At 48.0% G+C, this 25388-nt stretch overlaps 1 protein-coding gene across 6 annotated transcripts in view; it reads right to left on the bottom strand.

Annotated features, from left to right (window-relative positions):
* The window catches only part of TOM1L2 (target of myb1 like 2 membrane trafficking protein), a 501785-nt gene that overhangs the window by 130660 nt on the left and 345737 nt on the right, over positions 1 to 25388 (bottom strand). For all 6 annotated transcript variants that reach the window (XM_078665196.1, XM_078665195.1, XM_078665198.1 and 3 more), the window contains exon 8: positions 8002 to 8135. In XM_078665196.1, coding sequence (XP_078521322.1) covers positions 8002 to 8135 — 134 coding nt within the window. The remainder of the gene's footprint in view (positions 1 to 8001; positions 8136 to 25388) is intronic.

Raw genomic sequence — 25388 nt, 5'->3', positions numbered from 1 at the left:
AATGTTTGGTAAGTATTGTTCGGGGGTCACCAGGTGACAGCGGACGGCTGTTACACTGGCCCCAGTGTCACGAAGGGCTTCAGCCCGGCGTCCATTGATGCCCACCCATTGGCTGTACTTCTGGGTATTAGCGGGTAGGGGGACCCGCGGGACCATGTCTCTCCCCCCTAGGCAGGCGAGAGCCATGGCGGCTGGCTCCCATTCTTGGTGTTCCTGTTCATATTCTTCTTGTTCCTCTGAGATCTGTTCCTCCCCCAGAGCAGCAGCGGCTACTTGGCGGGGTCTTGGGCTCTGGTACTGGGGGCAGTTTGGGTCGTTTGCATAGTGTCCGACTCGTTGGCATCGATGGCAGGTAACATTGGCTCGATGTCCCGGTCGCGCTGGGGTGCTGCCCCGGTTGGCCGGGGGGGTGGGGCTGGTAGTGGGGGTGACCGGAGCGTTGCTTCTTCCGCGTCCTTGGCCTCCACCTCCTCGGGGACGGTGCTGACCATTGTTGTTCCGGTTCTGTTCGGAGGACCCATTTCGACTCACTCTGGTGATCTCCCACCGGTCTGCTTCGGCTGCGAGCTGCCGGGGATCCGTTAACTTGCTGTCGAGGAGGTGCTGGCGAAGTTCAATGAAGCAATTGTTCGACAGATGCTCCCATACCATCAGATTGAACAGTTGTTCGTAGGTTGTGACCTTGCTTCCTTTGATCCAGCCCTCGAAGGCTCGGCTAAAGTAATTGACATAGTCCACCCAAGTTGTACCTGGGATGCGGGTGCAGTCTCGGAACCTCTGACGGTACATCTCGGGTGTGAGGCCATAGCGGGTGAGGAGTGCAGCTTTCATATGGTCATAGGAGGTCATCTGGTGGTCCGGGAGTTGCAGCAGGGCGTCGCGGCCCTCATTGAGGAATCTCCCCCACAGACCGGCCCCCCAATCGCTTCTATCGATCCGGTGTGCAGTCATAGCGATTTCATAGGCCTTAAACCATTGCTGGATGTCGTCCTCTCGGAAGTATTCTCGAACGACATCCTTGGGGATGTGTACCTTCTTCTCTGTTGCCCCTGGAGTGTGGGGTTGCTCGGGCACCCCTGCTTCTTTATTCTGTTTGCGTAGGTCGATTTCAGCTAATTTCCGCTCATGTTCATATGCCAGTTTCTTTTCCTCGAGCTCCCTTTGTCTCTGTTTCTCCTCTCTTTCTTCTCGGAGACGCAGGTGCTCTAAGTTTATTTTCTGTTCGGCCAACTTCAGTTCCACGTCCATTTTGAGCCGGGCCATTTCCAGCTCGTGTAGTCGGGTTCTTTCTCGTTCCTGGATCTCGTCTGGCGAGAGACCCGTTCTTCGTTCTTCAGGGGCCATGGGGGTTTGTGCTGCGATGTCTTGATCGGGGGTTCCGGCAGCCCCGGTTTCTGCCCAAGATTCTAGGGCCTGCTTAAAGTCATCTTTGGTATTTAGTCCGGTGGTAGCGATACCTAATTCGATACAGAACTGTTTAAGTTCACGATGGCTGTACTCGTCCAATTTCTCCATCTGGAATTTCTCCGTTGATCCGCTGTCTTTAGTTGACATCGTGATTCGCCGTGGGGTGAGCTACTCTCTGTACGGTTTATGCGGTGATTCGGATCCCGTCGCTGGCCACCAATGTTAGACGGACCGGGAGGGTCGGCCGAGGATAAGGGGAGAGGTCTCCGGGGAGAGCCGTCTCCAGCGAATCGTACAGACAAGTAACTTCCCCCCCACAGACGGACACCACACAAGGATAAAGTTCAACGATACTTTATAGGGAACTCTTCAAGTACGGTAGAATGGTACAAGGAGGTCTGGACTCAGGGGTCCCCTCTATTCTTGTCTCTGTTTGGGAAGAGGGTAGCGGGACAGTCTTGTTACCAAAAAGATGGCAATAGCTCTCAATCCTCGAGCTCGGGGGTGTAGATGAACGGGCCGCGGCGGAGCCAGCAGGTCCCGAGATGGATGAAGGAAGACGACGGTCCGCGGCAGAGCCAGCAGGTCCCGATGAAGGTGGTGGTTACAAACGGTCCGCGGCCACACCAGCAGGTCCCGACGATGATGAAGGATAGGGTAGTTCCAAAAGCCGCGGCAGCGCCAGCAGGCAAGACGAGGGTGCACAAGACAGAGCTACGGCAGCGCCAGTAGTCCGTCAAGGATGAGTTCTTCTTTGCGTCTCTCGACTCCAAGATACAACTCCCGTCCTGCTCTGGAGCTGCCCCAGTTATAGGGCTGGTGTGCTTTGATGTCCGGACCCTCGCACTTGGAGGTCGGGAGGTCCGGGATGAGAGAGTTCAGACACCCAGCAGGGGGGTGGAGCCAGCGCCCGGGGAGGCGATGGGCGAGCGGCACTTGGCGGGGGAGAGCCATCGACACCTCCTGCTCCCATTGACTGACCAAGTAGCCCGCTCACCTCCTGGGTGGATGTTGGTGCCGGAATGTCTGAGGCCTGGCCAGGCCCAGGGTTGAGGTCGATCGGGGGCCAGGCGGCCTCGTGGTGGAGTGTCCAAGATGGCGCCCAGGATGGGCGCGCAGGCCGGTAGTGGGTCGGCCTACGCGGTCAACAGGTTCGAGTGTAGGGGTCCCTGCGGGGACGGTGGACGTGCAATGGTGGTGTGTGGTACTTGCGTGGCTGGCTCGGGCCTGGTTGGGCCGGGGGAGAGCGGCCCTTCATGTGGCCTGTCCAACACGTGGTCTCTTGTACACCCTCTGCCCCATGTTAAGCCCCATCCCCCATATGACAGAAATATAATGTGGATATTAACGTTCACCCCAACGGGGTCTCTTGGCGCTGAATAACAGATGTTTATTGCGAAAAAGAAAGCTAATAAAAGCCCCACTTGTGAGAGGTCTCTAGCGCCTATGTCTAGGCCTCCGGATTCAAAGCTCCTTGTGGCGCAGAATAAAAAAGCAAGCGGCTGATCTGTTGCCTTAGTCTGTGGATAGACCCCGCTCTGCCCCTCCTCCTCCTCTTAGCAGTGGGTGTTCTCAGAACTGGGTCCACGAGGCCTGTAGGGACGGGATCCCCCCCCCCGATAAACACACACACATGGTTACACAATACCTATTTACTTATGACAGCGCTGAGGAGGGAGAAAGAAAGAGGACAGATCAAGAGAAGGTATTGTATGGCGTAAGTGATAGTGAGGCAGGAAGCAGGAGACTGGGGAGTACGGGGATTAGAGTGCGCTAGAGGAAAGAGGGTATCCAGCAAGAGACAGGGTAGAGAGCAAAAGATAGGGCTAGATAGTATGAGACAGTGGGTAGGGTACAAAAGACACTAGGATGGAGAGTGGGGCTCTCGGTCCGCGATGAACGCCTTCCGGGGTTTTGTGTCCGTCTCTTGTTTCCCCGCCTGCTGGATCACCATGGCCTCTTCCGGAAAGACTAGACCGCCTGTGTCCTTTTGAGGCGATCTAGTCGCGGGCGCCATCTTGGAAGTCCCACTCGCGAAGAGCGCGGGACTACATACATGTTTATACAAAGTAATACACAAAGATAGGTACATATCTATAGTGAAAACAAATGCTTATATACAGAGGGATATGCTGTAAATTTCTGTTAGCGTATGGTGCTTATGTGGGGAAGAGCCAAATCTTCAGTAGTTTTCTGAAGATAAGGTGGTTGTCGGTGGACCTTATGTTGGGGGGTAAAGAGTTCCATAGTTTGGCTGCTTGAACAGAGAAGGATGTGCCACCCATGGCTTTTTTCTTATATTGTGGGATTTTGAGGCGAGATGCTTCTTTAGAGTGGAGGTTCCTTTGTTGACTGTGTTTGGTGATTTTATTCCTGATGAAGAGTGGTCCTATTCTTTGTGGGTGATACAAAGCAGCTTGAACGTGGATCTTCTGGCAACCGGTAACCAATGCAGGGCTTTCAAGGCAGGGGAGATGTGGTCTCGCGGTTTGATATGCAAGAGTATTCTGGCAGCAGAGTTCTGAATCCGTTGTAGTCTTTTCATGGTCGTTAAAGGTGATCCGTGGTGTAGGCTATTGGCATAATTGAATTTGGACAGAACAAGGGAGATGGTAGCTTGGACCTTGTGTGGAAATCCCAAATGAGGGAAAATTTGTTGCAGCGTTTTTATAGTAGCAAAGCTTGATCTGCAGTTTATCCACTTGGGCATTCATCGACAGCTTGGAGTCCATGGTCATTCCGAGGTTTCTTACTTCCTTTGAAACTTTAGGCAGTGATCCAGTTCATCAGGCCATGCGGCAAACTGGTTGTAATGTTTCAATCGCCACATGTGAGTATTTCAGTTTTTGAAGCATTCAATTTGAGATGGCTCCAAGACATCCACTGATCCACGGCTCTGAGACAGCTGAAAATTGGTGATTTTCCAATGTCTTTGGGGCGTTCCAGTTGAAGGAGTATTTGCATGTCATCTGCATAGTTATAGAACGTGAGGTGAAATGTATTGATCAGTACTGGTAATGACTTCATGTAGATGTTGAAAAGCATGAGCGAGATGATAGAACCTTGAGGGACCCCTGCTTTTGTGGTGTACGGTTTGAACGAGAAAGGTGGGGTATGGATGACATTAGTTCTGTTTCGAAGGTAGGACGTGATCCAGTCTAGAGCAGCTCCCTCTATGCCGGCTTCATAAAGTCTTGGTTTCAGAGTGTCATGGTCAACCGTGTCAAAGGCAGCTGAGAGGTCCAAGAGAAGTAGCGCAGCAACCCCGTTGCGGTCAACTGTATTCTTTAGGTAATCCCAGATGGCAAGGAGGGCAGATTCAGTGCCTCTTGCCGGACGGAATCCTGTTTCGCAGTCTGAAAGTATGTCATTCTCTTCAATGAATTGTGACATCTGGGTGAACACTGCTCTTTCTATCAGTTTGCCCAGGAAAGGTACATTTGTAATGGGTCTGTAGTTATCAGGGTTCAGCGGGTCCAAGTTTGTTTTCTTCAGTAAAGGGCGGATGTATGACTTTTTAAGTTCTTCTGGAAATATTCCAGTAGTTAAGGATTCATTGACGATTCTTCTTACTGGAGTGGCAGCAGAGGTTTTTAAAAGAATTGCCTTGAAAGTTTGTGGCCGACAGGGGTCAGAAGGGCTGCCGGCAGGCCTGCTTGCTTTGACCAGGTCCATAAATTCATCGTGTGAGATGGGATTGTTAAGAAAGTCATCACTGTCTTAATATTGCTCTACTAGTCCCTTGATGGCAACTGCTGTATTTCCAGCAACCATGAATCTAGACCAGTATTTGTTTCTGCAGGGGATGCTGCATTTTGTGGATAATGCTACAGCATTGCCACAAAATAACCCTGATTGTGACTGTCACTTCAAGATTCTGCCAGTTCTTGACCATTTAGTAGATAGTTTCTCAGAGATCTATGTTCCAGAGAAAGATATATCTGTGGATGAATCTCTGGTCTGTTCAAAGGCTGTTTGGTTTTCAGACAATACATTCCCAGCAAGACAGCATGTTATGGTATTAAGATGTAAATGCTGTGTGCCACTGGAAATGTGTAAAGATTCAGGGTATGCACTCGTAGGGATTCTTCAGTTGATCCCCTGGTTGCCCTTTACTTTTGGGGTCAGTTAAACAGTTGTGTGGGAACTTGCCAGAGGACTTTTAATAAAGGGCACCATTTATACATGGACAATTTCTACACAGGTGTGCAATTATTTAAGGAATTGTTCAAGGTGGCACAATCTGCACTAACTGTAAAGGTTACCCAAAAGAGTTTGTACATAAAAAACTTCAAAGGGGACAGAGCTGGCCCTGTATTATATTGTGAACTGTCAATCTATCACATGCAATCTGAACAATGTTTTGTAATGTCTAATGATATGAGCAATGTTAATAAAAAAGAGATAAAAAAAAAAAAGGGGACAGAGCAATGCCTTGCGTAGTAATGAACTTATTTCTGAAATTTTCAAAGCAGTAAGGGGTGTCCACATGCTCACAACTATTTGTGAGGAAAGCACTTCACCGGAGACTGTTTGGGGTCAGGAAGCAGAAGTACACCAACCTGTGTGCATCTTAGATTATAACAAGCTCATGGAAAGTGTAGACAGAGAAGAGCAAAGGTTATAGTCTTAGAATGCTGCTCGAAAGTCATACAACTGGTACAAGACTACAAGACATGTGCTGTTCATTTGTTTCATTTGGCATCCTTCAATGCTTATGTTTCTTTCAAAGATTGTTCTCCAGATTACAAGACGAGTTGTGTACAATTTCAGCAGTCTGTAATAGGCAGCCTTATTGCAGTTGAGTAGGCAAATGTTCCCAAAGTTGGAGTGGTGGAGGATGTAGCTAGATTGAAAGATCACCACTTTCCTGAATACATTCCACCAACACCCAAAAAAGACTCTTTGTTGGAGATGTAGTCTATATCTGAAAAGAAGTATGAAAGGAGAATCGTATTTACTGCCCAGAGTGTCATTCTAATCCTGGCCTATGTGTGCCCACATGTTATAAATTGTACCATAAAAAAACTCACATATCGGGAGCAACCATGAGAGCAGAAGGGAACGGATTGTGGTCTGTATTACTATATCTTTTTTGTTAAGACACCTGGTTGCAGTAGTATGCTATGCTATGCTAAGTTACACCTGTTGTGAATGCAGTCGTAGTTGATATTTCATCTTCTACCAACAGGTTGGTTCTTTCCATTTGAAAAAATGTTGCTGTTTTTAGTTGACTGTTTTATTTGTTCCTGGCTGTTCTTTGTGTATGTAATCTGTTCCTTGTGGGAGTGTTTCAGAAATGAAAGTGGTGTGGAGCTTCATGTGATATCGAAGTGGCATTTGGCTGCCAGTGTGTGTGGACAGGCATTGGCCAGTGTGTGTGTGTGTGAAATGACCAGCAGCACGTCACTATACACACACACACACACACACACACACACACACACACACACACACACACACACACACACACACACACACAGCCACCAAAACACCAATTCACACAGCCTGAACTGGTGAGTGGCTGGCAGAGTGTGTGCTGGTCACTACTGCTGGTCACTACAGACACACACCTCCAGAGGAAAGCCAGTCCACATACACTGCCTGCTGTCAGGTGGTGTGATTGTTGTGTCAGTCCTGTGGGCATATGAAAGTGATGGGCCACTGAATGGCGCCGTTGGTTGATGTGAGTGTAGGAATGTGCTGTGCTGGCTTGTGAATGGTTGTGTGTGGGTGAGACGCATACAAATGAATGAATGGCATATAAAGAGTTAGATCCTTGTCGTGGATTTACAGCTCATGAGCTGTGAGTCACCAGTTCAGTATCTGAAAATCATAATTATCTTAGTAACAGTGATTTCTAGGTTTTCATTTTCGTGAAATCTTTTGTTAATAAATTTACAATTAGATCTTTTCACTCATCCTCCTGTCAAATCTAAACAGTATGCGTGTGAACGTGAGTTGTAGATGGTTGTAGAGTAATATTTGCCTTTTTGGTCTTTTCGGTCAGGGTGTACATTGTCTCCAATGAAAATCTACCAAACCCAGATATTCTTGTAAACAGAACACCAGGTGGACTCCAAAGTGGTGGGTCTCATGTTGATACCCCAAGGCTTTCTTAACCAGAAGTCCTTGCAATCACCAAACATAGACTAAAAACGCATCTTTTCTTTATATTTCTGTGACTCCAAGTTCTGAAATCTATGGGGAGCCGCAACTTTCCTGCGTTAAAAATGGTACCTCACCTGTATGGGTGCCCTGGTACCTGCAAAACGGTGGGGTCCAAAACGCAATGTGGCAACATAAACAAAAAGTTAGCTGCAGTTTTATGGCCTAGACTCATCGGCCAGCCAGGAAAACCTACCAAACCCAGACATTTCGGAGAACTAGACAATATGTGGTGGCCCATTACAAAACACAAAAAGTAGCGCCGTGGGTTCTATAAATTTCTGAAAATAAAATTTAAATATATTTGAATACTAAACCCGCTGCATTATCCATCCTGAACCCTGGAACATATATTTTCTGTGTTTAATTGGTGAATCACGGGGGCCTATTTCTAAGAAGCAGAGATGACTACCAGAGGGACCTCACCTTTCGTATCGGAGAAAGACATTATTGAGGTCATCATTGACATGCAGCAGCTCCTCTGTTACCTCTTCGTTAGACACACGCGAGATGAGCTCCACTATTCTTTGCTGCATTGCTCTGCAAGTTCTGTTCAGCTCCTGTGTTAGTTATGAAGAAAGCACAGCATAGCACAGGTTTGTTCATGTTTCTTTATAAACAGCTGTTTTTTCAGAATAGATTTTATATTTCAACTGTGCTAATTAAACACAAAACATTGATCGAAACGTGTAAAAAAAACAGATAACAAAATCTCTGCAGTGATGTTTGCTCAGTATACAACACACTAGCAAAGGCAGATTGCCTTGACACACTAGCGGAAGGCTTGTTTGGAAGGAATGTATAAAAGATACATTGGTGTCACATATTTCTGCATTACTGAAAAGTATTTCTTTTTGGTTGGCTGTGAAAGGTGTGGCATTTATAACCAAAAACTTTATTAAATGCAAAACGTAGTGATGCCACAATAGCGAATGTATAGGGGGGCAGGAGAATACCTTGGTAAGACACGAATAGGCAAAACATTGGCTGCCAGACTTTTGCTTTGATATATGCTGTTTTGGTAATGGTTTTTGTGTAAATGTATTGCTGGGGGAGCTGCTGGGCCTTTGACAACACAAAAAAAGCACTGGATAAAAGGAAACATTTCTTTTGGTCTCAAAAAACATACATCGCCATTGTATTCCCTGGCACTGAATGGAACTACTTTATGTGTGTATATTCTTCTTGTGAAAGGGCTGAAAGTCATCACTCACACTAAAGTTAGCCAGTGGCTGAAGCGCCATTGTCCCAAGCTGTATGCTTGGGTGGGGTGGAAGAAAAATGTGGATGATACAATGACAGATGAATGGATGAAGAGGGGTGGGTAAATACCCCTATAAGTAAGAACATTATATACATATTTTTAGGAAAACCAACATTTCTTGACCAACACCAGACCTATAAAAAGAGGAGGGTTCTTAAGGCTAAAGTGGCATCTCCGATAACTGTTACTCCTAGTCGTAGGCTCATTCCCATTCACTATATGTGATTATATCAGCCACAAAGTGGCAGGACCAGGAACTGATTAAAAAATTGCCAAATGACAACTCAGCTAGAACTATTTTTATCAGACACAGCACGGCTCAATTGAACAAGTTACTTACCTTCAGTAACACTCTTTCTTGTGGATACTCTGTTTAACTGAAGATTTCTCACGTATAGAAGAACACCAGTTGCCAGACTGGATCTGAAAGATTTTTCAGTATACCTCGTGTGTGCCAAGAGGAGGTATTATGGGACTCCTCATCAATCCTCACACCACCCTGGAAGAAAAGACGTCAGCTGTATATCACCAGAGCACGCTGATGTTAGTATTTTCTGGACAATGTCCATGCCCCCGGAAGTTGAGCCCAACAACTTGGGACTTCTGTAAGATGGAAAAAAATCAATTTTACAAAACGGGAAGGCGAGGGACAGTTAGGAATCTGCAGTTAGATAGAGTATCCACGATAAAGAGCATTACCTGATGTATGTACCCCGTACTACTGAGGGATACTTCTAACAGCAGATTACTCATCTCTTTTATAGATATCAAAGCAGTACCTTTGCTGGTGGTGGGCTATGGAAAGACTTAGACAAAAAGGTCCTGCAGGAGCAAAGGTCCACACTATCCTTCCTGGTAGACCAGGCTATCAAGGCAGAAGTGCCTCTTTAAAGTGTGCACTGACGCCCACGTAACAGCCTCCCATATATCCAGGAGAGGCAGTCCATGTGCTAATGGAACGGTAGCAGCATTGGCACCAGTAGAATGGTCTCTCAAACCTTTCGGAGGCTAACAGTCTCAGAAGCCTCAGAGTCAACCTCACAGACTGCTGCCACATCAGAATCATAGACCAAATGTCCTAGACTCCTTGTTCCGGGGGAAAGTCTAAAAATTGCACTGTATTCAGGGTGACTTCAACGAAAGGAATCAGGAGTGACTTCAGCATATTAATCGTGAACGCTAAAGACGTAAGGAGGTTCACAGTCATCCAGAGGTGGTCTAAGGATGACTGTGGCAAGCCCACCTTCAACAGCCAGTCGTCATGGTAGGGGGAAGACAGGTACCCTTGACCTTTTCAGGTATGCAAAAAAACACCATCACCTTCATGAACACCTACTGGTGATTGGTGAGACCAAAGGGGAGGACAGTAAACTGAAAATGCTTGCAGCCTACCTTAATCCGAAGGGAGCATCTGTGGTTTGGGAGGACGAGGACCTGAAAACAGGTGTCCTATATGTCCAATGCCAGTATCCTGTCTCCAGGATCCATGGAAGAGAGAACCTGGGCCAGCGTGAGTATCTTGAATTTACCCTTGCAAAGGAAGATGTTGAGGGGTCGAATATCTCAAATAGGCTGAAGGCCTCTGTTGTTCTTCAGCACTAGGAAATAGGGGGAGTAACACCCACTTCCGATTTCAGAGGCTGGGACTTTCTCTATGGCGAATTTTGCCATAAGAGCCTGGATTTCCTTCAGCAAAACGGACAAATAGCCCTCCGAAAGTCACTCTGATGTCGCTGAAATGGGCAGTGAGTCGGAGAACCATAATTACAGGTAAGTAACTTATTTTCTTCTCCAGTTTTGGATCTTTCATAGATTCATATGATTGAATCAGAATAGTTAACAATGAACCCCGCAGTATAAACGTACAATGAGAATATGGTAGTGAAAGGTGGGAAGAACAGTGGCACACCTTATTGGAATAAATGTAATGGAACTGCTTGTCCTACTGCTGCATCAGTTTTTTTCTGTGGCACAAAGGCAGTAGCGTTGAGTAAAAGTGTGCCTGCAAGACCAGGTCCCTGCTTGGCATATTGGTTGAATGGTCACACCTGCAAAGAAACCTGTGGAGATGGACAGCTCTGGGGGAGTGGGCATTGACCTTAGCAGGCAAAGATTTTCCTGCTTGTCGATGACAAAATTGTATGGCCGAAGCAATCCATCTTGCTATAATCTGCTTAGAAACAAGAAACCCCTTTCTGATGTTCCTGTAGGCTACAAACAACTGATATGCTTTGTGTACATTGTGAGTCTTGTGTATGTAGAACTTGAGACATCTTTTGATATCCAACAAATGTAATGATCTTTCCGCTGGTGTTTGAGGATTAGGGAAAAATGTTCTCAATAAGACTAGACTGGTTTGTTAAGGAGAAAGTCTGACAGGACCTTTGGAATGAATTTAGGATTAGTCCTGAGGATCACTCCAAGTTTTTAATTGGAGAAAAAGTTGTTTGATCGTAAACGCCTGGATGTCACTCACCCATTCTGCTGAAGGAAGTGCTGTCTTCCAGGAAATGTATTTTAACTCCACTTTGTGAATTGGTTCAAACGGGTGTTTCATCAGTTGCGAACGTACAATATCCAGATCCCGAGGAGGAAGTAGTTTCACATTCTGAAGAGTCCTCTAAGAAATTGCTTTATTATTCTCGAGGACCATAGTGATGGAGAGTTACTGGTTCTACAAAACCTGGAAATGGCTGCTAGATGGACTTTTATGGACGAGTGAGAAAGACCAGATTTTACTAGTTGAAGAAGGTATGGAAGTATCTGCTCCGGTGATGATGTGAAAGGATGGATGATGGAGTCCATACGCCAGATACTAAATCTCTTCCACTTAAGTTTATATGTTTTATTCGGGGTCTGTGCTCTGGCGAGTATTTTCCGACATTTGGAGAGAATATTTAGTTTGGCAAATTCATGTAACTTAGGAGCCAGGCCGACATGTGAAGAGATGTCGGGTTGGGATGATGGACCTGGTCCTGGTTCATCATTAACAGGGTCAGTGGTATTGGTTTCAACTGAATGGGAGGCTGCTGCGAGAGAAACAGCAGCCCTGTAAACCAAAACTGGCAGGGCCACTTAGGTGCGAGGAGAAGGACTTAGCAAGACTTTCTCTTCATCTCTCTTAGAAACTCGGGGATCAGTGGAATCGGGCGGAAGCATAAGCATAAATTCCTGACCATCTGATCAAAAATACATTCCCCCACAATCCTTTCTGTGGTTGCCAACTGGTGAAGAACTGGCATTTGCTGTTCTCACTCGTCGAACAGGTCTAAGCCTGGTTTGTCCTAGCGATGGAAAAGATGGTCTAGAGTTTGATGGTCTACTTCCCATTCGTGGCAGGTCGTGCTGGTCTTGCTTAGCGAGTCTGCAAGGATGTTGGATACGCCTGGCACATGTTGTGCCCTGAGAGTTATCCTGTTTCGAAGGGCCCTATTCCATATCTCTAGTGCTTGAAGGTATCGCGCTCTGAACGTGTTCCACCTTGTTTGTACAGGTAGCATATACTCCTGGTGTTATTGGTTCGGATGACTATTGAGGATCCTGTGATCTTGGCTAGGAAGGATTTTAGTGCCAATGAGATGGCATTTAGCTCCAGAAAGTTGATATGGAGTGCTTGTTGGGCGGTTCATTTACACCTGACCATCAAGTCCTGAAGATGAAAGCCCCAGACCTCGAGGGATGTAACTGTTGTTATCACACATTCCAGAATATGCGTCAGAAATTAGGCCTTCGGAAACGTCGGGTGTGTGTGAATCTGTTCTGCAGTCAGAGCTGAACTCTTAACAGATTCAAAACACAGGCAGCAATGAGGATGAAACCACTGGGGCACTATGGCGCTCCTGAGGGAACCGGTAGGTGCTGAGGATGAGAAGCATGGCTCCTTTAAAAACCTTCATCAGCTGTGGCGTCACAGATTGATCACAGAAACTCAGGGTGCAGTGGACCAGTCTATCGGCTCCTCGATAGTAGACCGGAAGTGAAACTGCAAGGCACCTTGACCTTGACTCCTCTTCTTTGATTCTGACTTACACAAAGACTGGGACTGGCCTCGAAAATGGGAACGGGTCAGCGTCCTTTACGTCAAGCAGGACTATTTTTATGTGATTTTTGACAATCCTCAGTGACATACTGCTTGGATTCTTGGTCCTCGATATTCTTTGGATTTATCAGGGCACACGCCACACACAACTGGTAGTCATTGCATGACCCAAGGAACCAGAGGCATACTTTGTGGGGATATGTCACGGGTACTTGCTTGCAACAATCCCTACAAGGTTTATAGCCTATGGTTTTAGGAGCTGACATTCCCATGGCATACTGGAAAGGGTTTTGAGTAGAAAAAAGCTAGTGTCCACTGATGAGAACAAGCATTGGAAATGCAATAGGTCTCGCAGCATTAGAGTTAGTGCTTTTAGAATTGTTTATGGGTTTTTTTTGTAAATCTTTAGCATTTTTGTTTCCTGTAGCCAATGCTAAAGAATAAAAAAAAAAAAACCATAAACATTTCTAAAAGCTCTAACTCAAATGCTCCGAGACCTATTCCACTGTGTGAGGTTGAGGGTGAGTGAGGGTGAGTGAGGGTGGGTGAGGGTGAGTGAGGGTGAGGGGTTGAGGGTGAGTGAGAGTGAGGGTGAGTAAGGGTGAGTGTGAGTGAGGGTGAGTGAGGGTGAGTGAGGGTGAGTGAGGGTGAGTGAGGGTGAGTGAGGGTGAGGGTGAGGGGTTGATGTTGAGGGTGAGGGGTTGAGGGTGAGTGAGGGTGAGTGAGGGGTTGAGGGTGAGTGAGGGTGAGGGTGAGTGAGGGTGAGGGGTTGAGGGTGAGTGAGGGGTTGAGGGTGAGTGAGGGTGAGGGGTTGAGGGTGAGTGAGGGTGAGTGGTTGAGGGTGAGTGAGGGTGAGGGTGAGTGAGGGTGATGGGTTGAGGGTGAGTGAGGGTGAGTGAGGGTGAGGGTGAGTGAGGGTGAGTGAGGGTGAGGGGTTGAGGGTGAGTGCAATTAGGTTAATGTCAGGTTGATTGCCCATTCAAATTATCACTGTCCTGTAACTCAGGATTGCTTTTAAAACCAGGGAATCCTGTCTGAGAAAAAAGCATGAAACATGCGTAATTACTGTGGTCTTCACTGGCTAAACTAAACACGTGAGAAGTCACATAAAATCAGCCTCTTACTTAATTGTACGAGGAATCCTGGAGACCTATTTAGTGCCCAAATGCTTGTGCTAAATAAATGTATTATATTTCGCAAAGTCCACCACAAACTTCAAAAAGCAAAGAGAGATACAGTAAAATTCCCCTCGATACAATGCCCAGCAAAAATGTGAGACTCCGGCCATGCTTATGTATAATATCTCGTGGCCCGAGAGGGCACTGCTTAGAATTGGTAAAGCATCTCAGCCAGCCATATAGACAGGGTGTCGAGTCCATCACAATCTCACATGTTCCTGTGTTTTTAACACTTGGTAAATTTCAAATACCATTGCGGTTACAAGACCTAGGAGGGGAAGGGAACTCCAGGTCGCCAGCGTCACGAAGGTTCAAGAACCAAAATGTTTTAAAGAGGTTTATATTCTGTGCCTTGCAAAGAATGTCTTAAAAGAAATCCACCATCAGTCGCACGCAAAAGGAGCAGAAAAAGATTTTTTTGTTAATAAAAAAAAATGGTAGTCACAAACAGAAATCCACAGCCTGCTCAGCGAGTACAATAGCTTTTTGTGAAAAGCTTCTCTTTTTATGGCTTTTTTCCCTTGCTGTGCTGCTGGTTTGCTTGGGCGTCGTCTGGCTGCTCCGCCTGACGGAATTGTCAGGTTATCTTTTATTCACGGGAGGATGAAGGGGAGAAAACACACCGGGCTGTTTAAATCAAGCCAGGCAGGGGGTCGGGCCTGCCTTTCTCGCAGGCAGCGGGAATGCCAGGAATTAGAGACATCAAAAACATGCAACTGCTCGCATTTTTGTTTGGAGTCCTTCCTTCAAAGGCGGCGCGGCTGGATGAACCAGCGTCGTGTTAAACGGTGCTTCCTATGCGGCATCGTTAAGAGCACAAGGAATCCGCGATATGTTCATATTTGCAGACAAATAACCTTCACACAACAATGGTGTGCTATTTACATAGCGCCTAAACACCGAGTGGTCCCTTTTCTAAGCGCTAAATAACAATTGGTACTATTTGCTCTAATTTAAAGGTACTGGATTTAACAACCTCCTAAGGGTTGAAGGCCGAGCTTACCATGGGGGGGGGGGGGGGGGGGGGGGGGACTCTTATAGCTGACCCCAGCGGCGAGACTCACCTCTAGTGATTCATTCTACACTCGGAAAAAGCTTCGTTTTTACGAGGTTCTACGTCTTGCCACACAAAATCTTAACAGAAAAAATACATATTTTACGCAGTTTCGTACCCCTTTATAATGCAGGGTAGTCGTGGTCGGTTTATTGAAACATTTACACCCGCGTGCACTATTCTTCAAACAGCAATGTTCTAGAATGGATCGAACGCTCAGAAATGCAAACTTGGGAATTTAATCGAAGACCATTCGGACTGCCTCCGAAAAGTAGGTGGCGAAGATGCAAGGAGCCAGCCCCTCCTAGGACTAATAGCGGCTCAGGTACAACAATCCCGAATAGTTGGTTTTGGGGTAGGAAGTAGGGGGTGGGGGTCATTTTCATTTACCGTGTTTCACTCTTGTGTTCCACGAAAGGGACAAGAGGCCAAATAAAGCGCAGCATTTAACCGCGCAAGCAACTTAATCCGGTTCAAATAAAAAAAGAAATGGGTAAAGTTTGTAAGAAGCCATTGTATGGGGCGCGGGCTGCTAGTAGGTTGCGGTCAGTGAAGGGGCCCGTGGGGCGCACGTGGTGCGACCCTTGGAAGGTGGGCAGAGCCTTCAATTCAATTCAATTCAGACAAGGCCTACCCAGCTTCCCATCAAATAAAATGAGTATTGTTAAACAGTGTAAAATGGCATGTCATATTTACAGCGCTTAGAAACGAAGTAGAAGTAGAAGTAGACGCCTCTTGTCGAGGGAGGTGTAACTTAAGCCGTCGGGAGACTTAATGAGCCTAGTCATTTGACCAACTGCACTGAATGCTGTGATGTTAACCTATTGCGGAAACTGGTGATAGAATACGAGTCCCAACATGCAAAGTGCTGTCCAAAACAGCTAGGACTAGCTGTTGGTGTTCCACGTGGCAGATGCAGTGATGTAATGCAAATAATGCCCCACCCCGCAGAATGTGAAGAGGACCCCCATACCTCACAGATACTCACTGTCCTTTGGCTTATGATGGGTTAGTGGGCCCCTGAAGGGTGGCGCCTGCCGCTCTGCAGGTGACCCGTGTTACTCCGCTGGGGTGATGAACACTTCAGTTCTGTATACAAAGATTAAGGCAGCATCAGGATAGACTCTTTCGAGGAGTCTCAAATGTTATGATGAGAGGGGATTAGGGTACAGAGTGATAAAGTGCTTTGCTGAGGATCAGAAGGAAACAGGGCAAATTTAAAGCGGCAGTAGGCCACGTAGCACTGCACATTGTTGAAAGTATCGGCAGAGGGGGAAAGGGTTAATGATCTGAAAATGCCGCCAAAGTAAACAGAGGCAGGCAATGTGAGAGTGCTGGAGGGGGGAGTGGATATGCAGTGCGAGGTCTCAGCGTTGGCTCTCCTCTGTGAGAAATCCACAGCTGCGTTTGTGCTTCCAGGGTGGAGAGGGTTCCGAACACGAGGAGGGAGGAGAAAGCCAAAAAAACGATGAGGAAGCAACAAAGGGAAAGTTGAGGCGGGGGTAATATAAATGCCGTCCAAAACATAAATGAGTGGAAAGGGCCGCGGCAGTGTTTATACGCCACATCTAGAGTTAGAAATTGTAACCTGCTGATGCATAAGCCGGATAAGCAAGAAACAAAGCCGCCAATTATATGAGAGTGAAATGGTTAATAAAAATTGTGCCTTTAGCCCGGATGGTTGAGCTAAGTAGAAAATATTCATCTTCAAAGCTGTTGCATACAATTAGCTGCAGCTTCCAAAAGAGCGTTAGGGTTGGGGATGAAGCTGTTTGAACTATATTTAAATCCTAATTTAAACAAGAAAGGGTGGAGGGGGCAGGGGAGGAGGGGGCAGGGGAGGAGGGGTCCGGGGAGGAGGGAAGGGCCAGAGGGACTTGATGGGAGTGGTGGGGGGGAGGGGGAGGGTATAGAGAGGGGGAGGAGGAGAGACAGGACAGGGGGAAGCAGCAGAGACACGGCGGGTAAAATAAACAAGCCTTTCACCGTAACACGGCTGGCAGGGGAGGGGGGGGAGAGGTGCGACACGGCAGTAGGAGGAGGAGGGGGGAGGAGAGTAGGGGAGGCACGGCCTAGCGGCAGGCAGGCAGGGGAGGAGAGGAGGAGGGGGGAGGAGAGTAGGGGAGGCACGGCCTAGCGGCCGTGCAATCAAGTAGTGAGGGGGCGGAGTTGTGGGAAGGCTGAGAGAGAGAGTAGGCGGCTGGGTGCATGTGCACGCGCTTTTAAGCTCAATGCACATGCGCATTGAGCTTAAAAGTCACGGGCACTGCAAGGAATCGCCACGATTCCTTGCAAGTTAGATAAAGTGTGGATGAGCCCCTATAGTCTCGCTTGCTCGATGCGCATGCGCATCGACAGGCGAGACCTAATAATTTAAACAAGAAAGGGTGGAGGGGGCAGGGGAGGAGGGGGCAGGGGAGGAGGGGTCCGGGGAGGAGGGAAGGGCCAGAGGGACTTGATGGGAGTGGTGGGGGGGAGGGGGAGGGTATAGAGAGGGGGAGGAGGAGAGACAGGACAGGGGGAAGCAGCAGAGACACGGCGGGTAAAATAAACAAGCCTTTCACCGTAACACGGCTGGCAGGGGAGGGGGCGGAGAGGGGAGAGGTGCGACACGGCAGTAGGAGGAGGAGGGGGGAGGAGAGTAGGGGAGGCACGGCCTAGCGGCAGGCAGGCAGGGGAGGAGAGGAGGAGGGGGGAGGAGAGTAGGGGAGGCACGGCCTAGCGGCCGTGCAATCAAGTAGTGAGGGGGCGGAGTTGTGGGAAGGCTGAGAGAGAGAGTAGGCGGCTGGGTGCATGTGCACGCGCTTTTAAGCTCAATGCACATGCGCATTGAGCTTAAAAGTCACGGGCACTGCAAGGAATCGCCACGATTCCTTGCAAGTTAGATAAAGTGTGGATGAGCCCCTATAGTCTCGCTTGCTCGATGCGCATGCGCATCGACAGGCGAGACCTAAAAAAGCATTGGGATAGCCAATAGGTCTCGCCTTTGGGACCTTATAAGTATTTAGTTATGCAGTACAATATCCTTGGTGCAACAACATCAACTGTTGCATGGCTAAACACTAATAAGGTCCGAAAGGCGAGACCTATTGGCTATGCCAATGCTTGTTTTTTATAGACACAGGGAGGTTATATCATTTTCCCAGAGACACAGGATGCCGAGGCCAAGCTGGGATTGGAATCTGGTGGTGATGAGTGGTGTGTGGTGGTGGTTATCATCGTCCTAACACAGCGAACAGCTGTGATTCTGGTCACAACCAAATACCAGGTCCTCTGAACCGTTTTTAGGTCTCGTGACCTTAAATGCGCGCAAGCGCATTGAGGAACGAGAATTTAAGTGCTCGAAATACTCTTCAAACTAAGGGCTTCGGTCCTTGGCGTTTTCTTGAAGTTCACGTGGCCACAGGCACGCGCTTTTGGGCCATAAACTCTGTTCCCCACAGCCTTGCATTCATTTCTCCTCCCCCTCCCCAGCCAGCTTCCCCCAGGCCGTAGCAGCACTCCTCCCACACTCCCATACTTCAAAGGCTTATCACTTCACACGGCCGCAGGCCGTTCAAGGCTTATCACTTCACACGGCCGCAGGCCGTGCAACCAGAGCACTTCAGTTGGTGCGCAGCCCCCCTCCCAGCACTGCCTTGTTAATCTCGGCCAGGCTCCGCATTTCACCCATTGAAATAACTTTAGAGCAGCATAAAAGGGTATACAAACAAAGTAATGTAACTAAACAGAACATATATTCTTAACTAAATGTGGCATATACATGGATAATATATGGAACGTATGTAGGCATAACATACCATGTGCAGATTGTGAGTGCAGTGTGCAGATTGTGAGTGCAGATTGTGAGTGCAGATTCAGAGTGCAGAGTGCAGATTCAGAGTGCAGATTCAGAGTGCAGATTCAGAGTGCAGATTCAGAGTGCAGATTCAGAGTGCAGAGTGCAGATTCAGAGTGCAGAGTGCAGATTCAGAGTGCAGAGTGCAGATTCAGAGTGCAGAGTGCAGATTCAGAGTGCAGATTCAGAGTGCAGAGTGCAGATTCAGAGTGCAGAGTGCAGATTCAGAGTGCAGATTCAGAGTGCAGATTCAGAGTGCAGATTCAGAGTGCAGATTCAGAGTGCAGAGTGCAGATTCAGAGTGCAGATTCAGAGTGCAGATTCAGAGTGCAGATTCAGAGTGCAGATTCAGAGTGCAGATTCAGAGTGCAGATTCAGAGTGCAGAGTGCAGATTCAGAGTGCAGATTCAGAGTGCAGATTCAGAGTGCAGATTGTGGGTGCAGATTGTGGGTGCAGATTGTGGGTGCAGATTCAGAGTGCAGATTCAGAGTGCAGATTCAGAGTGCAGATTCAGAGTGCAGATTCAGAGTGCAGATTCAGGGTGCAGATTCAGAGTGCAGATTCAGAGTGCAGATTCAGAGTGCAGATTCAGAGTGCAGATTCAGAGTGCAGATTCAGAGTGCAGATTCAGAGTGCAGATTGTGGGTGCAGATTCAGAGTGCAGATTCAGAGTGCAGATTCAGAGTGCAGATTCAGAGTGCAGATTCAGAGTGCAGATTCAGAGTGCAGATTCAGAGTGCAGATTCAGAGTGCAGAGTGCAGATTCAGAGTGCAGATTCAGAGTGCAGATTCAGAGTGCAGATTCAGGGTGCAGATTCAGGGTGCAGATTCAGGGTGCAGATTCAGGGTGCAGATTCAGGGTGCAGATTCAGGGTGCAGATTCAGGGTGCAGATTCAGGGTGCAGATTCAGGGTGCAGATTCAGGGTGCAGATTCAGGGTGCAGATTCAGGGTGCAGATTCAGGGTGCAGATTCAGGGTGCAGATTCAGGGTGCAGATTGTGGGTGCAGATTGTGGGTGCAGATTGTGGGTGCAGATTGTGGGTGCAGATTGTGGGTGCAGATTGTGGGTGCAGATTCAGAGTGCAGATTCAGAGTGCAGAGTGCAGATTCAGAGTGCAGATTCAGAGTGCAGATTCAGAGTGCAGATTCAGAGTGCAGATTCAGAGTGCAGATTCAGGGTGCAGATTGTGGGTGCAGATTGTGGGTGCAGATTGTGGGTGCAGATTGTGGGTGCAGATTGTGGGTGCAGATTCAGAGTGCAGATTCAGAGTGCAGATTCAGAGTGCAGATTCAGAGTGCAGATTCAGAGTGCAGATTCAGAGTGCAGATTCAGAGTGCAGATTGTGGGTGCAGATTGTGAGTGCAGATTCAGAGTGCAGATTCAGAGTGCAGATTCAGAGTGCAGATTCAGAGTGCAGATTCAGAGTGCAGATTCAGAGTGCAGATTCAGAGTGCAGATTCAGAGTGCAGAGTGCATAGTGCAGATTCAGAGTGCAGATTGTGAGTGCAGATTCAGAGTGCAGATTCAGAGTGCAGATTCAGAGTGCAGATTCAGAGTGCAGATTCAGAGTGCAGATTCAGAGTGCAGATTCAGAGTGCAGATTCAGAGTGCAGATTCAGAGTGCAGATTCAGAGTGCAGATTCAGAGTGCAGATTCAGAGTGCAGATTCAGAGTGCAGATTCAGAGTGCAGATTGAGAGTGCAGATTGAGAGTGCAGATTGAGAGTGCAGATTGAGAGTGCAGATTGAGAGTGCAGATTGAGAGTGCAGATTCAGAGTGCAGATTGAGAGTGCAGATTCAGAGTGCAGATTGTGGGTGCAGATTGTGGGTGCAGATTGTGGGTGCAGATTGTGGGTGCAGATTGTGGGTGCAGATTGTGGGTGCAGATTGTGGGTGCAGATTGTGGTTGCAGATTGTGGTTGCAGATTCAGAGTGCATATTGTGGGTGCAGATTCAGAGTGCAGATTCAGAGTGCAGATTCAGAGTGCAGATTCAGAGTGCAGAGTGCAGATTCAGAGTGCAGATTCAGAGTGCATAGTGCAGATTCAGAGTGCATAGTGCAGATTCAGAGTGCAGATTGTGGGTGCAGATTGTGGGTGCAGATTCAGAGTGCAGAGTGCAGATTCAGAGTGCAGATTCAGAGTGCAGAGTGCAGATTCAGAGTGCAGATTCAGAGTGCAGATTCAGAGTGCAGATTCAGAGTGCAGATTCAGAGTGCAGATTGTGGGTGCAGATTGTGGGTGCAGATTGTGGGTACAGATTGTGGGTGCAGATTGTGGGTGCAGATTGTGGGTGCAGATTCAGAGTGCAGATTGTGGGTGCAGATTCAGAGTGCAGATTCAGAGTGCAGATTCAGAGTGCATAGTGCAGATTCAGAGTGCAGATTCAGAGTGCAGATTGTGGGTGCAGATTGTGGGTGCAGATTGTGGGTGCAGATTCAGAGTGCAGATTCAGAGTGCAGATTCAGAGTGCAGATTCAGAGTGCAGATTCAGAGTGCAGATTCAGAGTGCAGATTCAGAGTGCAGATTGTGGGTGCAGATTGTGGGTGCAGATTGTGGGTGCAGATTGTGGGTGCAGATTGTGGTTGCAGATTGTGGGTGCAGATTGTGGTTGCAGATTCAGAGTGCATATTGTGGGTGCAGATTCAGAGTGCAGATTCAGAGTGCAGATTCAGAGTGCAGATTCAGAGTGCAGATTCAGAGTGCATAGTGCAGATTCAGAGTGCAGAGTGCAGATTCAGAGTGCAGAGTGCAGATTCAGAGTGCAGATTCAGAGTGCATAGTGCAGATTCAGAGTGCATAGTGCAGATTCAGAGTGCAGATTCAGAGTGCAGATTGTGGGTGCAGATTCAGAGTGCAGAGTGCAGATTCAGAGTGCAGAGTGCAGATTCAGAGTGCAGATTCAGAGTGCAGAGTGCAGAGTGCAGATTCAGAGTGCAGATTCAGAGTGCAGATTCAGAGTGCAGATTCAGAGTGCAGATTCAGAGTGCAGATTCAGAGTGCAGATTGTGGGTGCAGATTGTGGGTGCAGATTGTGGGTGCAGATTGTGGGTGCAGATTGTGGGTGCAGATTGTGGGTGCAGATTGTGGGTGCAGATTGTGGGTGCAGATTCAGAGTGCAGATTGTGGGTGCAGATTCAGAGTGCAGATTCAGAGTGCAGATTCAGAGTGCAGATTCAGAGTGCATAGTGCAGATTCAGAGTGCAGATTCAGAGTGCATAGTGCAGATTCAGAGTGCAGATTCAGAGTGCATAGTGCAGATTCAGAGTGCAGATTCAGAGTGCAGAGTGCAGATTCAGAGTGCATAGTGCAGATTCAGAGTGCATAGTGCAGATTCAGAGTGCAGATTCAGAGTGCATAGTGCAGATTCAGAGTGCAGAGTGCAGATTCAGAGTGCAGAGTGCAGATTCAGAGTGCAGAGTGCAGATTCAGAGTGCAGAGTGCGGGTGCAGATTGTGGGTGCAGATTCAGAGTGCAGATTCAGAGTGCAGATTCAGAGTGCAGAGTGCAGATTCAGAGTGCAGAGTGCAGATTCAGAGTGCAGAGTGCAGATTCAGAGTGCAGATTCAGAGTGCAGATTCAGAGTGCAGATTCAGAGTGCAGAGTGCAGATTCAGAGTGCAGATTCAGAGTGCAGATTCAGAGTGCAGATTGTGGGTGCAGATTCAGAGTGCAGATTCAGAGTGCAGATTCAGAGTGCAGATTCAGAGTGCAGATTCAGAGTGCAGATTGTGGGTGCAGATGCAGAGTGCAGATTCAGAGTGCAGATTCAGAGTGCAGATTGTGGGTGCAGATTGTGAGTGCAGATGCAGAGTGCAGAGTGCAGAGTGCAGGTGCAGAGTGCAGAGTGCAGATGCAGAGTGCAGAGTGCAGAGTGCAGATGCAGAGTGCAGATTGTGGGTGCAGACTCAGAGTGCAGACTCAGAGTGCAGACTCAGAGTGCAGACTCAGAGTGCAGACTCAGAGTGCAGACTCAGAGTGCAGACTCAGAGTGCAGACTCAGAGTGCAGACTCAGAGTGCAGACTCAGAGTGCAGACTCAGAGTGCAGACTCAGAGTGCAGACGCAGAGTGCAGACGCAGAGTGCAGACGCAGAGTGCAGACGCAGAGTGCAGACGCAGAGTGCAGACGCAGAGTGCAGACGCAGAGTGCAGAGTGCAGACGCAGAGTGCAGACGCAGAGTGCAGACGCAGAGTGCAGACGCAGAGTGCAGACGCAGAGTGCAGATGCAGAGTGCAGATGCAGAGTGCAGATGCAGAGTGCAGATGCAGAGTGCAGATTCAGAGTGCAGATTCAGAGTGCAGATTCAGAGTGCAGATTCAGAGTGCATAGTGCAGATTCAGAGTGCATAGTGCAGATTCAGAGTGCATAGTGCAGATTCAGAGTGCATAGTGCAGATTCAGAGTGCATAGTGCAGATTGTGGGTGCAGATTGTGGGTGCAGATTGTGGGTGCAGATTCAGAGTGCAGATTCAGAGTGCAGATTCAGAGTGCAGATTCAGAGTGCAGATTCAGAGTGCAGAGTGCAGATTCAGAGTGCAGAGTGCAGATTCAGAGTGCAGAGTGCAGATTCAGAGTGCAGATTCAGAGTGCAGAGTGCAGAGTGCAGAGTGCAGAGTGCAGATTCAGAGTGCAGAGTGCAGAGTGCAGATTCAGAGTGCAGAGTGCAGATTCAGAGTGCAGATTCAGAGTGCAGATTCAGAGTGCAGATTCAGAGTGCAGATTCAGAGTGCAGATTCAGAGTGCAGATTCAGAGTGCAGATTCAGAGTGCAGATTCAGAGTGCAGATTCAGAGTGCAGATTCAGAGTGCAGATTCAGAGTGCAGATTCAGAGTGCAGATTCAGAGTGCAGATTCAGAGTGCAGATTCAGAGTGCAGATTCAGAGTGCAGATTCAGAGTGCAGATTCAGAGTGCAGATTCAGAGTGCAGATTCAGAGTGCAGATTCAGAGTGCAGATTCAGAGTGCAGATTCAGAGTGCAGATTCAGAGTGCAGATTGAGAGTGCAGATTGAGAGTGCAGATTCAGGGTGCAGATTGTGGGTGCAGATTGTGGGTGCAGATTCAGAGTGCAGATTCAGAGTGCAGATTCAGAGTGCAGATTCAGAGTGCAGATTCAGAGTGCAGATTCAGAGTGCAGATTCAGAGTGCAGATTCAGAGTGCAGATTCAGAGTGCAGATTCAGAGTGCAGATTCAGAGTGCAGATTCAGAGTGCAGATTCAGAGTGCAGATTCAGAGTGCAGATTCAGGGTGCAGATTGTGGGTGCAGATTGTGGGTGCAGATTGTGGGTGCAGATTCAGAGTGCAGATTCAGAGTGCAGATTCAGAGTGCAGATTCAGAGTGCAGATTCAGAGTGCAGATTCAGAGTGCAGATTCAGAGTGCAGATTCAGAGTGCAGATTCAGAGTGCAGATTCAGAGAGCAGATTCAGAGAGCAGATTCAGAGAGCAGATTCAGAGTGCAGATTCAGAGTGCAGATTGTGGGTGCAGATTCAGAGTGCAGATTCAGAGTGCAGAGTGCAGATTCAGAGTGCAGATTCAGAGTGCAGAGTGCAGATTCAGAGTGCAGAGTGCAGATTCAGAGTGCAGAGTGCAGATTCAGAGTGCAGATTGTGGGTGCAGATTGTGGGTGCAGATTCAGAGTGCAGATTGTGGGTGCAGATTCAGAGTGGAGATTGTGGGTGCAGATTCAGAGTGCAGATTCAGAGTGCAGATTGTGGGTGCAGATTGTGGGTGCAGATTCAGAGTGCAGATTCAGAGAGCAGATTCAGAGTGCAGATTCAGAGTGCAGATTGTGGGTGCAGATTCAGAGTGCAGATTCAGAGTGCAGATTCAGAGTGCAGATTCAGAGTGCAGAGTGCAGATTCAGAGTGCAGAGTGCAGATTCAGAGTGCAGATTCAGAGTGCAGAGTGCAGATTCAGAGTGCAGAGTGCAGATTCAGAGTGCAGATTCAGAGTGCAGATTCAGAGTGCAGATTCAGAGTGCAGATTCAGAGTGCAGATTCAGAGTGCAGATTCAGAGTGCAGATTCAGAGTGCAGATTCAGAGTGCAGATTCAGAGTGCAGAGTCAGAGTGCAGATTCAGAGTGCAGATTCAGAGTGCAGATTCAGAGTGCAGATTCAGAGTGCAGATTCAGAGTGCAGATTCAGAGTGCAGATTGTGGGTGCAGATTGTGGGTGCAGATTGTGGGTGCAGATTGTGGGTGCAGATTGTGGGTGCAGATTGTGGGTGCAGATTCAGAGTGCAGATTCAGAGTGCAGATTCAGAGTGCAGATTCAGAGTGCAGATTGTGGGTGCAGATTCAGAGTGGAGATTGTGGGTGCAGATTGTGGGTGCAGAGTGCAGATTGTGGGTGCAGATTGTGGGTGCAGATTCAGAGTGCAGATTCAGAGTGCAGATTCAGAGTGCAGATTCAGAGTGCAGATTCAGAGTGCAGATTC

Source organism: Lissotriton helveticus, chromosome 10 (genome assembly GCF_964261635.1).
Source record: "Lissotriton helveticus chromosome 10, aLisHel1.1, whole genome shotgun sequence".
NCBI lineage: Eukaryota > Metazoa > Chordata > Amphibia > Caudata > Salamandridae > Lissotriton > Lissotriton helveticus.
This window is presented reverse-complemented; position numbering and strand designations above follow the sequence as displayed.